The sequence below is a fragment of the Lonchura striata genome, chromosome 14 (assembly GCF_050655825.1).
Source record: "Lonchura striata isolate lonStrDom1 chromosome 14, ASM5065582v1, whole genome shotgun sequence".
Classification (NCBI taxonomy): Eukaryota; Metazoa; Chordata; class Aves; order Passeriformes; family Estrildidae; genus Lonchura; species Lonchura striata.
The window spans coordinates 5,941,632-5,962,596 of NC_140716.1; the positions used below are offsets into that span (position 1 = coordinate 5,941,632).

At 41.6% G+C, this 20,965-nt stretch overlaps 1 protein-coding gene across 30 annotated transcripts in view; it reads right to left on the reverse strand.

The window, feature by feature from the left end:
- SUN1 (Sad1 and UNC84 domain containing 1) overlaps positions 1 to 20,965 on the reverse strand; it is a 33,005-nt gene that overhangs the window by 10,684 nt on the left and 1,356 nt on the right. For 4 of the 30 annotated variants that reach the window (XM_085592188.1, XM_085592187.1, XM_021539718.4 and 1 more), the window contains exons 1-9: positions 18,410 to 18,555; positions 11,918 to 12,014; positions 6,225 to 6,416; positions 5,720 to 5,910; positions 4,600 to 4,626; positions 4,320 to 4,508; positions 2,557 to 2,679; positions 1,498 to 1,581; positions 1,065 to 1,175 (exon numbers count right to left, since the gene is read on the reverse strand). In XM_085592188.1, coding sequence (XP_085448314.1) covers positions 1,065 to 1,175; positions 1,498 to 1,581; positions 2,557 to 2,679; positions 4,320 to 4,508; positions 4,600 to 4,626; positions 5,720 to 5,910; positions 6,225 to 6,416; positions 11,918 to 11,994 — 994 coding nt within the window. In that variant the 5' untranslated portion in view covers positions 11,995 to 12,014; positions 18,410 to 18,555. The other 26 variants (XM_085592190.1, XM_085592185.1, XM_085592182.1 and 23 more) reach the window with 19 other exon arrangements.

A 20,965-nucleotide genomic window follows, 5' to 3' on the forward strand; every position in this document is an offset into this window, starting at 1 on the left:
TGCAAAGTGTAAGCAGAGAATAGCAAAAGTACTACCACAAACACAAGCTTTAAGCACATCATTACTTTAAAAGTATCTTATTTGTTCAAAATTATACATCAAGTTCATTATCTGGGTTCTGGGCAGAAGTGAGAACAATTAGAAATTTAAAATTCTAGTGATGTCTAAGAAATATTGATAAATAATAGAAAGTATTCCCACTTAAAAGTTGCAAGAAGTAAATTTACATTAAGCTGAGTTCCCAAGGACGTTCAGTAGGACAGTTCTGTATCTCTTAAAGAGAACAAAACTAACACCAAACTCCCCATCCAATGCACTGTAATAAAATGCTGTAACTTAAAGCCTGCTGAGGCCAACAAATACTATGTCCAAGACTAGGACCAATCTCTCTACAGAACAAACTACACCGTACACGTTTAGAAAATATTCCTACATTCTTAGATTAGCAGATATGTCTGGGTTAATCTGAGGGATTAGATATACCAACCCAATGTTCTGCAAATCATTTAGGTGATTGAAGTGTCTCAAATCATTTTCCTTTGCTGAATAAAGAGCACTCAACAGATCCTTGATGCCTCTGTCATTCAAGCTAGGGAACGCTCATCTCACAGGATAGATTCTATCCCTATATAAGATTCCTGTAAAAATTGACTATCACTAGAACAAAAATAAAATGTTAAAACCCCTTTATTCAAATAATCTGCATACCAGTATCTCATACCTTGCTTTCATTTAAAGTCAGCTTTTCAACCTAGCAAGCATAGAGATCTCCTCAAAGCACAATAAATTAGTCTGACTTGTTCCTTCTAGCATACGAGGTGCAGGTTACCCTAAACCTTGTTCTCACTAACAGGTAAGCAGCCTGCAAACTTGTAAAAAAGCCAAAATCAGAGCAAGAACTCAGACAGAAGAGGTGTTAGGGAAGTTAGTTGTCTAAGCACTTTACATTTCTACCCTACTTTGACAGAGGAAGGAAGGGAAAAAACCCCAAACACAAAACATGTGTGATTAACATTGTGAGATTGCAATGCAAAATAAAAGCAAACAAAAATGTCCAAGTCAACCTGCAGAAGAAAAGGTGTGCCAAATGGTCCTTGCTACCCTTTTAGCCCATGAGGACTGCATGTGGTCTGTGGTGTATATTTCAAGATGTTTCTTCCCTTTACAGTCATCACCTGTTGGTTGTGGTAACAGTTGATTAATGGGATAAAGCCATGATCAAGTCAAGATCTGCTATAAGATAGACTTGTTCAAGTTATCTCACATCATCAGATATCAACCCAGAAACTACTAAGCAAACTTCAGGGAAGGAAACTTGCCAGGGGAAATACTACAGTACACCAGGGGATCACCATCCTCCCCCCCCACCACACTTAAGTTGCAAACCAAATATTTACTTTGTAACTTCCACAGTGTCAGGGGCTATCTGATACTACTGTTATAGCAACAACCTGGTGCAGAGCCCAGGACTGAGACTGCATCAATCACTATACTTACATATGGATTCCTCATTCACACCAAGATGATGATCTTCTCTGTAGAACTCCTTTACATTCATGCTTCCACAGTAGTCTGAGTGAGCTGCAACACATCCAAAAAGCACACACAGATTCTAATTATCAAATTCAAAGCCTTTCATAGACACAGATTTTAGCTAAACTGGCTTGGTTCACAATTATAAAGTCAGATTACTCTAAGGAAGCCTGAAAAATAATTGAGGAGGAAGCCTACTCTGTGTAATCTTGTTCTTTCTTCTTTAAATATCAGGGGGCCTCTCAACTGAAAAAAAAAAATCCTTCTCTCCTTTTCAGATAGCAAAGTTTGTAAAAAAAAACAAAACAAACAAACAACTGAACCAACCCTCATCAAGTAAGTCCCTGTTCCCAACATTCCATCAAATGGGTCAGCCATTTATTACATATTTGTGTTGATTTTAACAAACTTGTTACAAGAAGGAGAAGAAAGCATTAGGAATTATAAGGTTCTGAGCAGAGAGAAGGAGGAGGGCAAAGTTCTACTCACATGCAAAAATCAGCTCCCTTCTGCCTATGGCAATTTAATTTCACTTGTAGAGCAGGTATTATAGAAGAGAAAGCACCAAAGAAGAAAAGAACATTTTCAGGGAAAACAAGATGTGCTCTAAAGTAGTACTGAGTGATGAGAGCAGTTTGAGTTTTGCAAGACAGATCTAAACGAGCCTTAAGTGCACAGCAGGTTTAAAGGTGATAAGAGAATGAAAGACATTGAAAAGTTAGAATTTAACACAATCACCAGAGTTTTTAAAAATCAACTCAAATTTATCGATTCAAAAATTACTCTCTACCACTTTCTAGTAAAATCAACATGTGGATCTCATAAGGGAATCTGGATACTTTCAAAACAGGAAAGGTATGAAACATGTAGCACAAGTGAAGTAATAATAAAAACTCAGAAAGGCAGGAGCCAGTCAAAAGACTATAGAAGAACACCATAGTGCCAAAGAGGAAGTCCATAAGAAAAAAAGCCCAATACACACACTCTGTCTTTGCAGACCAAGGAAGACAACTGAAAAGATACCTTTATATTCATAACCCAGCTTCAGCAAAACCATTTGAAATAGTTGCACTAATAGTGATGCAAAAGATGCTGCAGCATTTTTGACCAATCGTAGGATCTTACTCATGTAGAAATATGTTCCTCCTATTGAAAAAAACAGTGTGAATACAAATTATTCATCCATAGAAATATGTACTTCTGTTCTCTGGTCACCATTAGCTTGTGTAAGAGTGAGGATGAAGCAGGAACAGCCTTTATTTAGCCAAGAGTATGAAACTTCAGAAAGTGTGGTTTGAAAATTCTGGGTGTATTAGATATAGCATGAAAGCTTTTGTGAGAACGATACACCCTGGATAATGACTTCAAGGCAAAATATATAACCTCAGCAAGAACAGCTTTGTTTAGTGAGAATGCAGAACTCTGAGGAGCAATGAGTTCCTTGCTTATGGAACTCGGGATTCCTCACTGACGTGAACTGCTGATCCTGATTTTGGGGTCACAGTCCCGAAGAGACATTACAGAGTTATTTTGGATTTGGAGGAATGAGGACTGCTCACCATCTTCCCTGCTGTTACATCAGAGGAAGTTCCTACAGTGATCTGCCTGAAGTGCTATAGACAAACCCCTTTTTCCAGAAGCACAGGGAAAAAGCTAAAATCCACCAATGCCACTGTTCTAGACTCAGCCACATCCCAAAAACCTGCCATGACTGTGTGCCTTTCCCCACCCACCCCCAAATTTTGACTTAAACCCCTAGATTAAAGTTCGAAGGAATGTACAAAGATGAGGAAAACTCTTTCATGTGAATACAAACTCAAGAGTATAGAAAGTTTTCATGCAGTGCCACTTGCAGGTGACTGTTCAAGCCAAAAGAATTCCACCCTGTGCTACACACTAGCTAAAAAGAAATACTCCAACTGAAGCATTTGAAGTCACATCATATAGCTCACACAGACTAATTTCTTTTTCTTGTACTGAGAACAAGCTTCATTCAAGATTTAACAAACCTACAAAATCCCACAAATAGCTCCTTTCTAATTCAAGGTCATTAAGAAAACAAATCCTTTGTGGTAACTGAGGACTACCAGTAATGAAGAAACTCCAGGTGCAAGAGGCAGGCAGACACGGGCAAGACAATGAGGAAAACAATCACTGAATGGAGATTGTCTTGAAAAGGCTTTTGGAATGCAGTCCCTAGAGTGAGAATTTGGAATCAGTTTTTCCCTTTGGAGTTCAATATTGCATGTAGTTGAAGTTTAGCTTTTAGAAACACTATAAAAAGCTGCAAGGTTAAAAGAGGAGGAAAAAAGGAAGCAAAAAGTAGAAAGCCCTCTCAGATGTTCTCTAGATAACACAAGCACTGCAAAGTAACAATTGTGCTCAATCTTGAAAGTTCAAACCACACAGGGGATAAAAAAAAAATGGTAAACCAAAAAGCACAGGAAGTTTGTATCTGGAAACCATGACCAAATATTTCATAGGTAGAGCCACACTGATCTGATGTCAGATTAGGAGACTTACAATCAGTGCTGGCTGGCCAAATAATTTTATAACTTAAGATACCAGGGCATTCGAATTTTGTAACTGATTCCTATAGCAGCACTGAAAATCAGGAGATTATTATTATATATCAGAATCTGACAAGTACATAAAATTTCAACTGATACAGAAAAAGGTATTTCATATAAGCTGATCTGTAGAATTCAGTTATTGGCAAGTTCATCAGGGTCAGACAGATGCTTAAACAACACTGTTGAAATGAAACACAAGAGAAAGTAACTTACTAGCTGCATGTTTCTGGCTCCTGTCTCTAGTGTAGATCCTGGAGGGTGGCACGGGGGAAGCTGAGTAGGCAGTGAGGACCTCCTTCCTCTCTGACAGCATGCTGCAGTCACTGCACGTGTAGCCATTCAGCGTGGGCTGCAGCTCTGCTGCTATGCCCCCGTTCCCCTGCAGCAGCGTGGTGTCACTGCCTGGAAACAGAGCAAAACCCCCGAGTCAGCACTGCCAGCACCGTGCCTGTCACACACAAACGATGTGGAAGGAAAAGCAAAGTGTAGTTACCTCTGGGGTCACCTTCTTCATCAAGGCCTGCAAAAAAAAAAATAAAAAAAAAATTGGTCCCAAATATAAGAAAAACCTGAATTGAATTAGAATATCTGACATAAATTCAAGTTAGAAGACCCGCTAATATTAAGACTTCAAAGAAAGTCTCTTTATGGTTAGCATTTAACATATTTTGCAGCCCATCAGAGAAACACCTATCCAGACCTTATTGTAGTAGGGTGACAGTTGTGAAAATCATCCCACCACAGAAGGGGCAGAAAAAGCAACATGAATGCGAACTGCACCTTGACTTAGTTCCCACAAGAAGTTAAAGCTGCTAATTACAAGCTTACAATGTTTCTGTTGCTTGGTAACTACTTTGATACTACTGTATTTAAAATTCTGTTCTAAGAGCCAGGTTATCTAAAATTTAGAAAGGGTTCTACCAAAATCGACACAATTCTTCCCACTAGGACTCTGGGAAGGTCACAAATATTCTGACTAGAAAGAAAGAGAGTCTGATTTGGGAGATGTAACAAGTTGCTTATCTGGTTGTACACAATGCTTCACACAGACAATCCTTTATATAGACAACTCTCACGTCTTCTCTTCATTGAAGAGAAAACGCATTTTGGTATAGTTAAAAAGCCAAACCAGCCAGCCACACAAAAAACCCTTTTGGGAAATCCTGAAAAGTCACTAATTTTAAATTTTCACATTAAGGTATGTTAAGAAGAAAAAAAGTTCTGCCTATAAACAAATAAGAAAATGCTTTTCCTTGGCTTTTCAAAAACAAATTACATGTTTACCATTCATTAAATACAGAACTCAATGTACATCTTGAAGAAAGTAATGACAGGAGATAATTATGGCATTGCATCATAAAAGTGTTTATGTTTGCTGGCATAAACATTGCTGTGCAATGCCTTGACATTAACCATGCCAGTAAATCAAACTTACACATTGGATCATGGATTTCCAGTGGGCATCTCAACAAGTAGACCCCTACAGTTGAAGTGCAAGTGCACACACATTTGGGGATAGCATGGACAACAGGTGATGCAAAGATCATAAATTTATACACACCAAACCAAACAGTTTGCACAGTTTGATACAAGCTACAGCAATCATTGCCTACCCCAGAAATGATCAACTTCTGTCTGTTCCCGAATCAGAGACTCATCCAATATAGTGGATGTCATTGATGTATCACTGGCATGGCTATTGAAACTGCTCTGGCTAAAAATAGTTGAGCTGGACAGATTTTTCCTTGGCACATGTCTTCCACTGCCAGACTGCTTGCTCATACTTCTGCGTTGCTTTACCACCCTAGGAAACAAAGGCAAGTAAGTCATAGCACTAAAGACACACATTTCTGTTACTCTCTCACTTTATTAATAAATGAATAAACAGCCATTTCAACACTCATGTAACTAAACAGAGCAAACAAAGTTTAAAAGAAGTCCCTACCTTCAAGCACAAGGATGTTTGCAAAAAACTGTCATTGCAAAGCATATATGGAACATAAATTTCAGAGTATGGCAGCAAATACTCAGAACAAAAAACCTGTGGGTAACCTTTATGAATGATTGTGTTCAAACAGTAAGACTCAAGATTTACAAGTGATGACTAAAAATGCTTACTTAGACTGATCCCTGAAGGACATGTTTCCAGCATAAGAGCTGTCATGAAGGGAATCACTCTGTCCATCATCTGATTTACTGTATCCTCCAGCAGCCAACCGTAAACTACGCCGTGACATTCTGGGTGAATCAAACACTGGATCTATTTTATTCTCAGTCTCAAAATCCAAAGCAGATGAAGAATAACTCGAACTGCAGTAAAATAAGAACAGCAAAGTTACTGGGAGAATTTTCAGCCTGGTAACAAACATGTTTTTCAAGCTAGCCCAAGTTTCCATTAAATGCAACTTATTTGGGGTTAAGGTACAATCCCCAAAAGATATACCACATAACCCAAATAATCTAGATATATGTAGATATTCAAGGTTCTCCTAGGCAATTCATATTACAAGTTCTACAACTGAAAGCAAATCACAGAAAGAAACAACCACCATGGAAACCACGTATGAAGTTTAGCCAGAGCAAGCACTCATTCTTCTGGGACCAGTTTGAGAGTGGAAGCCATTCATGACACAGTTTCTTCATCATGCCTAGCAGCAAATTAAAAATGACACACTCCAAGTTGCAAGGCAAAGATTAATTTTCAGTGTAAGTTTATTTTTGTCGATTTTCTATTTGCCAAGTCCTTGTTTTGAGAACTGAAGATCCATATGCCACATTACCCTGAATTTCCACCTCTCAACAACTAGGAACTTCCTCCCTTTAAGACACTTAAAAACTTCCCTACTTCAGCTGTTTCAGTTTAACAACCATTACTTGCTTCTTAAAAAGTGGTTTAAAAATATTTAATTTAATGCAAACCATTAGGAATATTTAACTCAGAATTAACAAAAAATGTTTTGAGGCATCTATTTGTTTTTCTCCACAGAGGCAAGTTTACACATAGATAGCCTTCATGTTGTTACCCCAGGAACTCCAAATTTCGGCACGATTCTCTCAGAGCCTCCAACAAAACTTACAGTGAAGACAAAGCAGCAACACAAGGCAAACACAAACAGATTAAGCTGAAGAGTCTGTAAAAAATACATTTACCAAAGCAGAAGTTCAGCCTAAAGCAGAATTCTCATACTTACAGCCAAAGCAAACATTCAGTTATGTAAGTGAGCAGAGGCTGCTGGCACAGCAGGTCAGGTTCTAGAACTGCTCAGCCCTGTGACCCACAGCATCCAAATGCTAAGTGCTCTAGGCCAGCTTTCATAAGGACTCTGTCCCTTCTTGGGCCACAGGGATATTACAGAGATGTAACTGCACTTCAGTACTCCTGGAGGCTTTGTTTGGTTTTTTAAAAGAAGAGATAAGCAAATAATTGTTTATGACAGCAGCTCTTTCTCTCCAAACAAAAACAAACAAGCAAATTAGATCTGAATGAGTAGATTCTACTGTGCAACCTGTATTTGAAATGGAAGCTTTCCCTTTAAAGATACATACAAACAGCTACTATAAAATGTATTTGTGTAAAAAGGACTTAATGGAAATAGTTTTCTCACACCATCATTAAATATGTCAGAACATCACAAAGTAATAATATGGTAAGTATTTTACTGCTTCAGCATAGAATTAAGTTAGCACCAGAAGGCCTTGAAGTACACTTAGAGTAATTCTGACAAGGTGGTGCTTTTGAAATCAGTTTCTTCATTGCTCCTCAACACAAAGTAAAGTGTGTAAGATGGGGCTGTCAGAGCATGTCAACTGCACGTCTTTTGGCTAAAAAACTAACCCAGACAACACACTGCTGGAAAATATCTCATGACTCCAAAGCCAGCTGGGCATTCAGCCCATAAGATCAGACCAGAGTCTGTCCAAAGTAGCTGCTTCTATGGCCCAGAGTAGCACAGATTTGATGGCAGGGCTTTGGTTCTGTGCGCTGGATCTCACTGTCTGCCCTGATAATGCTGGCACTGGCAGGAAAGAGCCTCAGCACAACCTAACAAACCCAGCATATATACTAAATACATTAAGCTTGTTAATCCTTGCTTTCATTCGGCTGGAAGAGGGAGAAGAAATAACATGTTTTCTCATGTATTCCACCAATTGTAGACTAAAGAGTTTAACTTTTACAGTTTTCAAAACAGCTAAATATAAATTACTCATACTCTGACAGATACAAAGAGAGAATATGGATTAAATGTGGCTCCTCCTGCTGTAATTCTGAAAGGGTCAGAGCCACAACAGTTTTCTATTGAGACCCTCCCTAAACAGTTGTTTCAGAACTCAGTTTTGCTATTTACATTTGCTGCTATGCATTTGCTTTTCCTCATCTTCACCCCACGTTTCTTACAGATACTCAATTCACAAGAACACAAAGTACACAGAACAAGCTGACAGCTGTGACCAGCCTCAGTTTGTTTCTGTTTATGAACACTTGCTGTTACCAAGTATCTCAATGAGCATTTATATCAATGTGGGTTGAATAAATAGTTTGAATTTGAGCTCTACTATCTAAAGAAACCCAACAAATCATCATGGCATCTCTTCCTCTTTAACAAAAGGGGCTTGTCTCTCACGCAGGGTAACAATTCTCTTCACATTATCTGTCCTCTGGCAGCGGGACAGTACCTGGAAGTCTCCTAACTTGCCATCTCACTTCCCATGCTTTGGAATGCAGCCTTTTTTCTCCTACAGAGAAGACTATAGTAAATAAAAAAACCACTGCTTTTCCTTTCAAGGGCCAGAAAGGAACCTGTACATTGATGTCCTCCTACACAATACGTACAGCTAACCAAGAAACACCTGAAGGTGGGATGCAATTAGCCTACACTCCTGGATCACCTCTGCAAACAGTGAGGACTCTGCTTCCATCCCCCAAGAAAACAGCTCCCATGGCTGCTGGCAGAGCTGGTGACTGAAGCCAGTTTTACATTTCCAGCTTCTTGATACCTCCTTCATATGAGCTTCTACAGAGTAAGAATGTCCTAGACTTCAGCAGATTATTTTCTCAAGTAAGTGGAATGACAATGAGGTCTGCCAATTTTAGTATGCCTATAGCTTGTCTGAAGGACCTTAAGTGTCATTTATTTATAAATACTCCTTGGAATGAAATAGGCAGTGGTGTTCTTGACAATTCAGGATAACAGGCATATGCAATACCCCTAGAGAACTACAACTGAACAGACATCTTCTAACATGGGCAGACATATAGTCAATACAAAAACATTCACAGGCTTTCTAACTAGGGGGCATTACTTACATTAAGTGACCAAGGACACTACCTTGAATTCTTTAGTAATTTCTTCACTCAGTTCCAGAACATACTTAAAAACCTCAGAGGACTTTATTCAATTACTGTGCAGAAAATTACATCCCAATTGAATGCTCTGACACAGAAAAAGAAAATCAAACCAAATTCCTATTGATTTAACCCATATTTGGGAAGAAGTGTTAAAGGCACCCAAACTGACAACACAATTCAAAAGATGATGGTGACTAAAAAGAAAGATCAGTCATAAGAGTGAGGTGTAAATTGTGTGTTGACAGGTGGGTGAGATTCACATGTTTGACTTGCATTTGGAGGAGAATAAAGATTATTTAGGTATATCAGTTAAATGTTTTTCTGATTTGGGCTGGAGGAGTAGAAGCACTACAGCTATGAACACACAGCGACTCCAGTGAGTATTAATGTAAGTTCTATTAATAAATCATAGCCAACTCTATTAATAGCTTTGTGGTATCAAACTTCATTGCTTTCTGCAGGGCTACATCCCAAGCCAATTTCTTTAAAGAAAAGATTCTGTAAAGACTGAATTGTCAAAGGCAGAATAAACCAGATTAGAATATAAGCAAAACAAATACAGGTGAGGGGCAAGAAGGAACAAATTTCAACATGGAAATATTTCTGATTAGCAATTTCCTCAGAGTCTTCAAATATTGCTTGACCAGAATAGGAAGAGCTACACTAACAGATGCCATTCTGCATATATATAGCAAGAGCAAGCAAGAGTCTGCACAAAAGACTGTGGTTTACTCTGACATCCTGAAAGCAGTGTCATGTCAGTGTAGCAAGTAGTTTGCCCCCATTATTTTAACACTTGGGGTTTCACACAATTTTAAAGAAAGATACATAATGAAGAATTACAATTAATATCAACCTAGTTTAACTATTCTGGCCTTCATTAATTCAGTTGTTAAACTTCATTTTACCCAGCTCAACCCATTTCTAAATACCTATGTCTAAGAGTTCAACACAGTGAAATGGCAAGCTGGAATGTTTCAGGGCATATAACCCCTTCAAAACTTCTCAATTTTGCAAAGCAGTCTTCATTGCAGCGAGACAAACACTGTGTTGTCCCCAAAATAAACCCCAAAGTCATAATTAAATATCCTCCAGATATCCAACAGGATTTATCATTCTGCATTTTCCTTTCTACTTGCTCACTCTTTCACTGGATGAGAATTTTGGACAAGAATACCACAGGAGTTTAACCTGTCAGGAGTTACAATATTTCAGCCAATCTCTAAGGTACATTTACGACACAAAGGTAACTAAACTCACTCAGTAATACAGAATTGAAACTGCTGCTGAATACAAGGCATGCAGATCACCTTTCATTGCCCAGCATGCTTTTCTTGAAATTAGAAAACCCACTTGTATATAACCAACATTTTATTAATAGTTTTTCATAAAATTCAGGAAAAATTGCAATTGAATTGATGCAACACAAAACATGTCACATATTGCAACACTACTGACATTAGGCTATAGCTTAAAAAAAAAAAGGCCATGATCCCCAAGAGAAAATGGAAACGTACAGTTTTTGAGCACACAAAAGAAGAGAATTAACTCAGTAATCTTTTAATGCTACAGTTTTGCCAACTTCTGTTGCATTGGCAAGTAGCCAAGTTTTATCCTATCTCTATAACGGATTTTAATAACAACACATAATAATGATGTAAAGAGGGAAGAGAAAAGCAAATCTCATACTGCATCCTAATAAACAATCATTTTTTAAACTTAAAATCAGCTAAACCAGTAACTCAGATCACTGATATATTTTGATGCAAGTATATATCTCAACTCAACAGCAGGAAAAGCTCAATAGATTAGAACAGCAACAATCTGTTACATTAATAGTAAAATACTCAAAATAGGCATCACGACACTTATTCTGAATACATAATACAAAAAGTACCAAATACCATAGTTAGCTTCTAGAAAACTGAAGTGATTTAAGCAAAACAAAGACACAAGAAAAAAATAATATAATTAGAAGATACAAAAAAAGATACAAGGAAAAGCAAGCTCATTAGAACAGATTTTACATTCACCAAACAAGCAGCTCAGTAATCAATATTTTGCTTCCAGCCAAGTCCCACACTAGCGGCAATGAGTGTGCAAAAATGAGTGTTTTAAAGTGAAAGTGGTCCCAAGTCACAAAAGAAAGCACACACCAAAGTTACAAGACACAAAACATCGAAGAATTTTGAGAACATATTTATAGAAATCCAACAGCGGTTGTAACTAGGCGGACACAAGTTATTCATAGCAACTAATAAACACTGAGTCATTATCTTAGTCATTGTCCTGTTAGTTTAACATTTTCTTTCCTCTAGCTAGGACACAGCTCTTGTTTTCAAACCAGACTAGAAAAAGCCCACTTCTTCAAAGAAGTCAGCTACTTACCATGAAAGTTCAACTCTCCAGATTAGCAACATTGAGAGAACAGACAGTTTGTCTACAAGAAGAAAAGGGTTCTCACCTGAGTGCATATGTATAGCCAGTGTTCTCTGGCAGACATTGGGGAGGGGTGTACGTGTGTAGACGTGAAAAGTCCATGTTGACAGTTTCAAATCATACTGTAAAAGGTGAAAATAAAGTAATGCAGTGACTTAAAATTATGTAAAGTCAATCTAGGAGCCCTTGCACTGTTCAGCCTGTGTTATTAAGCATTGAAATAAAAGAGCTATTACCAGAAACATGGAGCTCTCAGGTGTGGAGTAGTACTGCTGCTAATGCTAATCATTACTACAGGAAGCTCAGGTATTTCTGTCTGTGACCTTCTTTATGATACCCTACTATCAGCTGTTTCCAAGTTCTCTGGAACATGGCAGTTATGAGCCTAACTCTTATCACAACCAAATTACAACACTTCCACAGGAACTACACTATGCTGGTATTTCCTAAAGAAGCTAAGTACAAAACTCTAAAGAACCACGCTGCAATGCTTCAGAGATCTCTTCAAAACGCGTTTTGCTCTGAGTGCCCTCTGAGCCAAGCACAGGCTGCTCTGTGCCCCAACTAAGGATAATGCAGATGAAACTTGAGAAAGTTTTTACATATAGTCAAATCATTCTACTCTAGCACTTTTGAATACAGCCACTAAGCAGTGAGGGAGTATCCTTAATTTCACATAATTTATTCTTGTCATTAAAACCACTGAATACACACCCTAGCAAAAGAGCCAACTGCAAAGTGACTCATAGGGCAGAATTAGGCACGTTTTCCAGAGTGCCATCCACTTCCAAAAAAACAACAAACCTAAAGCCAAAACTACCAAATCAAAACCACACAAGGAACATTTGTAAAACTTTCCATGGGGTCTTTGAAAGGTGTCATAGCTTTTGGAAGAAAATAAAAACTGATGGTTGTCATATCAACAAGCTTGCAGAACTGCATGGGTGACTACTTGTGGTACTATGAACAATTTGACTTTAAATATCAAAGTATTTGCAAAAAACCTTCAGCCCTCCTCTTATGAGCCAAAGAAAATTTTTAATTTTGCAGGATGGATTCTTGGATGATAGCTTATTTGTAGTTAACAAATAGGGATTTGGCTATTCTGGATTAGCATGGCTAGCAAGGCAGAATCTTGGCTACTCACAGATTATCTATGGCTCCTGTTTCAACAGCAGTAAAAGATATTCCACACATCTGTGATGACATATCTGAACCAGGATAAAAATATCCCCAGCTAATTTTCATAATCATAACATCAACAAGCATCTCATTTTGGAGATGCACTTTCCTATGCTGAAATAGAGTTTTCATTTTGTATAGCTACATATGCATAAGAAATGGGGACAAAAAGCAGATACAGGCAAAAGCAGCTCAAAAGAAATCTGTACACGTAACATTAAGATGCTCTTAGTCAGTCTACCTGTAGTCTCCAAATCCTGAGGTCAGTAAGGCAGGAGAGTATTTCCATTAATACTGAAGACTTAAAAATATTAAAACTTCTGGGCCTAAGCATCGTAGCTTCCTGAATCCAAGCACCTCCCATGCAAAGTGCAGTTAATGAAAAATAAGGTCTCTCGCTGTTTACTTATTTACTTTTTTTTCTGTATTATAGAGAACACATTTCCATTAAGTGATCCTCTACGCTCACTTCATTTGCCCCAGAGCCATAATGTTTTCACTAACTTGTATATAAATGTATTGTTTGTTTACAGGAAGCTTAAATCAGTAGTGCGGAAATATTAGCAGTCTCATTCTTTTGCTAGAATGAGCAGCAAATTCTGTTGGAATATGTAACAACTGCTGCCTTACTTTATCAACAAACAGGGGCTCAATTTAGCACACAGGAAATGGGGACCAGAGAGCAATGGCTCGCCAGGAACAAAAGTGGAAAGATTGTGAATTTCAAGATGAGGGATGCTGATAATATCAGAGAGCACTTGTATGAAAGAATAGTAAAACAGGTTTCCCAGACATATGCCTACTGAAGCTGAAAACTATGACTAAGGTTGATCTATCTGAATTGGTTCATGTGAATAAAGATTTTTAACCCCCAAGGTAGAAAAACCTTGTTCAGTTTCCCCTGGAGCTGATGCGCGTGCTTAGCACACATCATTTCATCATAATACCTATTTTTTTAACTGGCAACTCAATAGCTAATCCTTCTGACACCCAGCAATATTTTCCCACATGGAAAGCTCAGCTATGCCAGTGAGCTCCGAGAAGCTCCCCAGCTCCTCCCTGTCTGCACTGCCCATATGGGCAGGGCAACGGCCGAGTTTGAAAAACAACATACTGGCTCCGTTTCTTCCCTGTTCTTTTCCCCTTCACCACCAGTTCTGTCTTTACTTCATTTCTGAATAAATCAAATGCTAGAACATAAATAGTACTTATTTGATAAGGTTTTAATTGTATCATGAAGTTATTATAGATAAAATATGTGTTTAACAAAGGCAGTGCTAACTGCAAAGCCTCAAAGGTACTTAGGCATAGGTCTATTAATAGCTGGGTTTCATAGCACCGAGCTCTCCAGTGAAGATATCAGGTTTGCCATCTAAACACCACACTTAGAAATCACTCTTAGAAGATTTAGGGGTTTGGTTTGATTCACTGCTTGTCTGATGCTCTAAAATTAATTCTCACTCAAGAGGAGAAACCTCTACTCAATTTTTCAAAGCAACAAAACAGCCTTCACTAACTTAAAAAGAATTTTAAAATCTTCAGAGATGACCACCACCATTTGCAAAAATGGGCATCTAGAATTTACTATGAAACTGGATTTTTTTTCAAGCCTGACTTTTAGTTCAACAGCTTAATCTTAGTTAACCACCTCTTCAAAATAAATGATCAACCCAATTTATTCAGAAATATTCTACATCTGTATTACAAAACAGACACAGGGTAGGCGGAGGACGTTGACTCATTCTAATTTGTAAACTCATGTTTAACAGCACCCCTCCTTCCGTATATTATCATTCTTCTTGCTTATGAAACTTTCACACACAACTGGAACAGAAAGAGACATGCTAATAAAATATTTTGAAAATTTTAATCACAAAACTTGGCAGAGAACCTGAGAGGTAGGCACTGTACTTAGCTCCAGTTTGAACACTTCTGGGTGCCCAACACCTTTCTGCTTTACGTGCCACAGATCTGTCTGGACTCAGTTTCATGTAGACTTTTAGTCTCAGCTTTGTTGCAAGATTACCAGGTCCAAACTTCAAAATAGCCTTTTTCCCATTTGTAGAAGGCCATAAACATCTATTTCTAACACTAAGGTTTGTATAGTGCAAGAACCAAGCATGTAGTTGTAAAAAAGCCCCAAGTAATAAGAACACTTTGATAAGACAGCCCACAGAGAATTAAAGGGAAGCACACAGCTCCACTGGAATGCAAGAGGATGCTCCGTGGGCCTCAGCTTACAAGCCAGCTTCCATGTTCCTGCAGAGGAGACAGCTGGCTTATTTGCCTTTTTTTGGGAAGCAGACACAACAGTCATCCTAAACATTATCTCTCCCTTGCAAGTAAACTGAATCTGTGTTACAATAAATCAGCACAGCAGAAGGGCAGGAGAAGACAGATTGTGACTCTGTCAGAACACAAGGAAGCTCAGGAACTCCTGCAATCAGTGCAGCAGAATTTACCTGCACACAAGGCCCTTGGCTGTCTCCAAAGGATGCTGAAGCTTCCGAGTGACTGAGGCTGCACCACTAGATCAAAAAAAGCCTATCTGATGGTCACTTTCACAATCAGCCAGCCTCAACAAAATCCTAGCGCCATGGCAGCAAGCTTCCTGGCTTCCAGGGAAGATGATGAAATGCTCCACAAGTGGCCTTTTCACACAGAAGCATCACAAGGCAGGGGGAGCAGCACCAAACACTGACCATGCACTACAAACACCTCACAGGGACAGACACAAACCCTCACTGATGGCTTTTGGGGCACACAGACTTTTACAAACATACTGTCCAGGCAGTCTCTCAGAAACCCTTTGTAACAAAGGAAGTGGTAAATGGCCATTTCACAAAAGGGATCCTGGCAGAGTAGAAATATTCACCGAAGTCTGTCAGACAATGAGAAAACACCCAAGACAGCATGTCTTATTTTTTACGTTACAAGGGATAAAGAATGATACCATAAAGTCTTAAATATTGGTAGTACTCCTTCAAATAGAACTTTTACTATCCTCACATTTTAAAGCCAAGTAAGTTTAAGTCACTATGACTTACTACATCTGCCACAAATGCTAAACAGATTTAGGCAAACTATCAATAATAATGAAACTGGAACATGCAAACTCCATCAATTTCTGAGAGCAAGCCATTTCTTACTTGTAATTTCAATTTTTTATTTTATTCTATTATTCAGAATAACCAGTAAAATCACCGTTTTTAGTTAGAGAATGCAAATTCCTAAGTATATATACTTCATAAAGGATGTTTCACCATAGCAAGTAAATTACTGGTTTAAACAGGCTGAAGAGCAAAGAGCTCCAAGCTAAATCAACATTTTATTAAAACAGACATTCTTAAAACATTATTATTGCTTTAAAAGAGCAACCAAAGAGCAAACAAACCAAAAAAACCACAAACAAAAAACCGAGTATTTTACACTAGATGTTGCCATTGAGCATTATGGCACAGATTCCCCAAACACAGGCGTCCAAGTACAGCGCTAACAACAAAACCCAAATCGGCAACACCGCACATTCACACGCTGTACCTCTCGGAACGCTTTTTACAGGGGAGGCTGCCAACACCCAGCCACGCGTTCAGCCGCGGCCAGGCCAGCAGCGCGCCCGCCCATTGTTTACACAGCGGGCCCCGCGCGGCGCGGCCCGCCCGCAGCCCGAGCTCCGCCACGGCCGCGGCGGCGGCACCGGCCGCGCCGCCGAGCCCAAGATGGCTCCCGGCCCCAACAAAGCCCGCGCCGCCGGCCCGGCCCCGCGCCGCCCGCTGCGGTCCGCCCCGCCGCCTTAACCCCTGCGGCTCCGCGCACAACAAAAGGCGTGCTCCCCCTCGCTCCCGAGCGCTTCACCTGCTCGATGAAACATCAGCGATCGAACTAAACCCCCACATCGCACTCTTCACAAGCGACACCTGAGTGCCTAAACGTCCACGCCTCAGAAGCGCCAAATTACAAGCCAGTCAAGCTCCGCAATTTAAGGGTATCTATACACCACCGCACTTACTAACAGATCAATGTAAAAAGCCTGCCAAGCTTGCCAATAAAACCCTCCCACTGGACGGAGAGTGAGGAAAACAAAAAAACACCCTGCAACTCACTTCCACAACACCGGTATGAAAATCAATGATTAAAATCAGCAACTAGTAATTCACCCCCATATGTAAAAGCAACAATTAGACATTAGCATTCACTGGGAAATTCAACAGAATTATTAGCCTGGAATAGTCAGTTGCAAAGCAATGAAACAGAAATATTAAAAAAAAAATAGCAAATATTGAACTTCCTTTTTGCGTAATGTTAAACTGAAAACCAGATGGCGAGACGGGGGGCCTGCAAATGCTGCAGAAAGCCGGAATTTACTGGCTAGTATTTTCCTTCCCTATAACATATTACAAACAATATATATTTTTAAATGTGTTTTATTTTAACATAGTATAATGTTAAATAAGGGAACGTAAAATAAGGAACGTAAAATAAGGCAAACTAAATACTTTTTCTTCCCAGCAGATATAAAACTTACTAGAACTGTCAGAAAACAGGTGCTGCCTCCAGTGCTCCTGACACTTCTACCCCTGTGGTCACTGAAGGGCAGCCAAACGTGACTATGGCATGAGGAACTCGGCACTGTCACCTCAGAAGCAGCACAGCACTGAAATTTTTACAGCACATTTCGCTGTAAAAACACGAGCAGTCACTCGGCGAGCGATGCCAAACTCTTCCACAGTAAACCCGTCTGTTAAACAACACTTTCCCCAGTGAAGCAGCCCTGAGGCGCCAGCCGGGGGGCAGCGGGGACAGGTCTGTCCCCCTGTGCCACCAGAGCACAACACCCATCGCAGCACCTTACCTCTGCACCAAGGCTCGGCGGCGGCGAGCGCCGGAACCACCGCGCACTCATCGGCTCTTTCACAACCAGGGCAGAAAGCTGCAGCTCACAGCTTCTTCTGACAAGGAAACCCTCCAGCTGCCAGGCCCAGAGGGACCGTGGCAGCTGAGCTTTCTCTTTCCTCCCAGCGGACACAGCCGACACACAGAGCTCCGGGCTAACCAGGGCTCAGCGCCTCTCGCCGCCTCCCGGGCCAGGGACGCCGGTGCCCCGCTCGGGGGAGGCCGCAGACCCGCGACACCGCGCCCCGGGGGCTCCCACGCGGGCGGGCGGCCGCCACACGCGGCCCCGGCCGGGCGGGAAGCGGCGGCGGGCGGGCCGGGGGACGGGTGAGCGCGGACGGGGGCGGTTGGCAACGGCCGGGGCGGGCTGAGCGCCGCCGCCAGCCCCGCGCTGCGGGGGCGGCCGGGGCAGCGCGGCGCGGAGAGGCGCGGCGGGGGTTACCTGGTGCCGGTGCAGCGAGGGGAAGGCAGAGCCGGCGGCGGCGGCGCGGCTGAGATTGGCCGGGCCCCGCCCGCTTTGCCGAGGCCGCCGGGAGCCCCCGCCCCGCCCGCGCGGCGCGTGCCGGCAGCGCCCCCTCAGCGCCCGCCCGCGCGGCCCCTCACACACGGGCACGGGGCTCGGCTCTGCTCCGCCTCCTCCTTCCTCCCCTTCTCCTCGGGGCTGCCCCGCCTCGCCTTCCCCCTCCGCAAAATGGAGCTGTGGGAGCCTCTGGAGCGAGCAGAGGAGAGTTAACTCAGATTTTCACTCTACTGCTTGACTCACTGACTTTCCCTCCCAGCGTTTCCTCTGCTTCCTTCCTACGCGGCCTTTTTGGGATTTTCCTTCCCGTTGGTCGCCATCCTCCGCTAAGGCTTTGGCTCTGCCCGCCCGGTGGGACTGAAGCGCTTCGCTCCGTGGGTGCCCCAGCGAATCTCCCCAGAGCGGCAATCAGCGGGGCACCAAACCTCCGGACAGCCGCACGGAAAAGAAACCGGAGAATGGAACTGACCTTTAAGCCTATCTAGTTCCAACTCCCTTGCAATGGGCAGGGACACCTCCCACGACACCAGGTTCCTCCAAGGCCTGTCCAACCTGGCCTTGAGCGCTTCCAGGAATGGGACTGGCTCTTGGCAGAGAAGAAACAAGCCTCATTGTTCAAACACTCTGGGAACGTATGCAAATACATTCAATGTGGAGCCTGTCTGTGCCTGAGTGACTTTTTTTAAGCCTTTAGCCTGCCTCCCCGAGTCCACAGTTCTCATGTGGGCTCAGCTGTAGGCAGAGATGGTGCAATGTCAGTGAACAGAATAGGGAATTTGTCACTTGGGAAAGGCTAACCAGGCCATAAGTTGTTATTGTGTGTGTAAGAGAAATGACTCAGCTTGCTGTGAAAGACTGGCTAATAAATATGTAATTATCAAATAATCCAAATGTTTGGATGCAAAATGAGAGAAGGCAGCTAATCCTTAAGAAACAGAAAATGCAAGATAAACACATTCACTTAAGGTGTTAGCTGATATTGATGTAGCACTGATTTTGGGCAATTCCTGTTTCTTTTAAAAGTGCTTTGCTTCAGCTACATGACAGTTTTAAGATACTGCAGCCAAAATTGAGCTGACCCCAGTGACACTTGGAACCCAGTGTCTGGCTTGGTCAGATTTGCAGCCCTGCACCAGCGTCCTCCTCCCTGCATATGGCTGAGTATTTTGCAGAATCAATTTTCTGGCCACTCCTTCTCTTTCTGTACTTACTCCACACCTGTTTTCCTGTCTTAAGAGTAGATAATATTTAAAGGCTCAAGATACTTAGGGCAAAATCACCTCTGAGTTTAAATCTCCTTGAAATTCCTTGGTGCTGGGAGGCCAGGCCCTCTCAGGGATGTTTCCCACCCTGTTCCCAGGGAGCCCAGGCAGGGCAGGCAGCACTCAGCTCTGGCAGGACAAGGCATGTTATTCTCCCAGAGTGCTGCTCCTGCTCCCTGGGCTGCTCTGACTTGTCCTGAGCAGTTGTTTTTCCATCACAGCCAGGCCAAGAGGCTGGCTGGAGGATGATGGCTGAAGCTCAGTTTTCCCTCCACTCCACAGCTCTGAGAGGCAATAAAGCTTTTTTAATTTTCCAGGATTTAAGGGGAACTTGGTCAGATGTCCTGATTTTGTTAAAACAAGCTGGTGTGTACAGGGAGTTAATTTTTTCACATTTCAAAAGGAACTGCTCTGAGGCAAACAAAAATTCCTTCAAGGTTTCTCAGCCTCAAACAAATTCTGAATGTAAAGTAGGCTGAGAATTTTATTGGCTAAGCTGAAGTGTATAGAGAAAAATGATCAGTAAGAATAAAAATTGACCACATTAACTACATTCAATTTTTAACATTATAGAGGGCAGTTAAGAATTTAGAGGGGGAAAAAAGCTTTCTTAACTGACACCAGGTATGGGGAAACTGCAGTACAGGGCCAAACCAATCCAAGGACCACATTTCTCTAGCTCTTCCCTTCCCTTCCCTTCCCTTCCCTTCCCTTCCCTTCCCTTCCCTTCCCTTCCCTTCCCTTCCCCTTTTCCCACGTTATTGCTCCCTTCCCATACAATTCCCACTCCCAGTGCTCTCCTGCAGTCCCATCTAGCACACCCGTTGTGCTCCACATTCTGGTCCTTGCTGTCAAAAGGGGCAAATCCCCACAGTGATCGCAGGTACAAATGTGTACCTTCTGAATGTGGCAGAACCAGTGCAGCGAGGTGCAGTTTCTCACTGGTGGTACTGGGCATGGCATGCTGCTGCACAGGATGGGAGTGCTAACCTTTGTGTCCATTGCTGGCCAGATCATCATATACATGTAGTAGTATGAAAATCACCTAAAATATCTGTAAATCTGATTTCCTGCTCATTATAGAAAGATTTCTCACCACCTGCATCCCTTTATGGTTAAGCTCAGCAGGGCCCTTTTCCCACACCCCTCAGCCAAAGGCAATGGGTGCTGCATCCAGAGCAATTGGGTTAGCAGGTAAAGGGGGATGCAGATCACT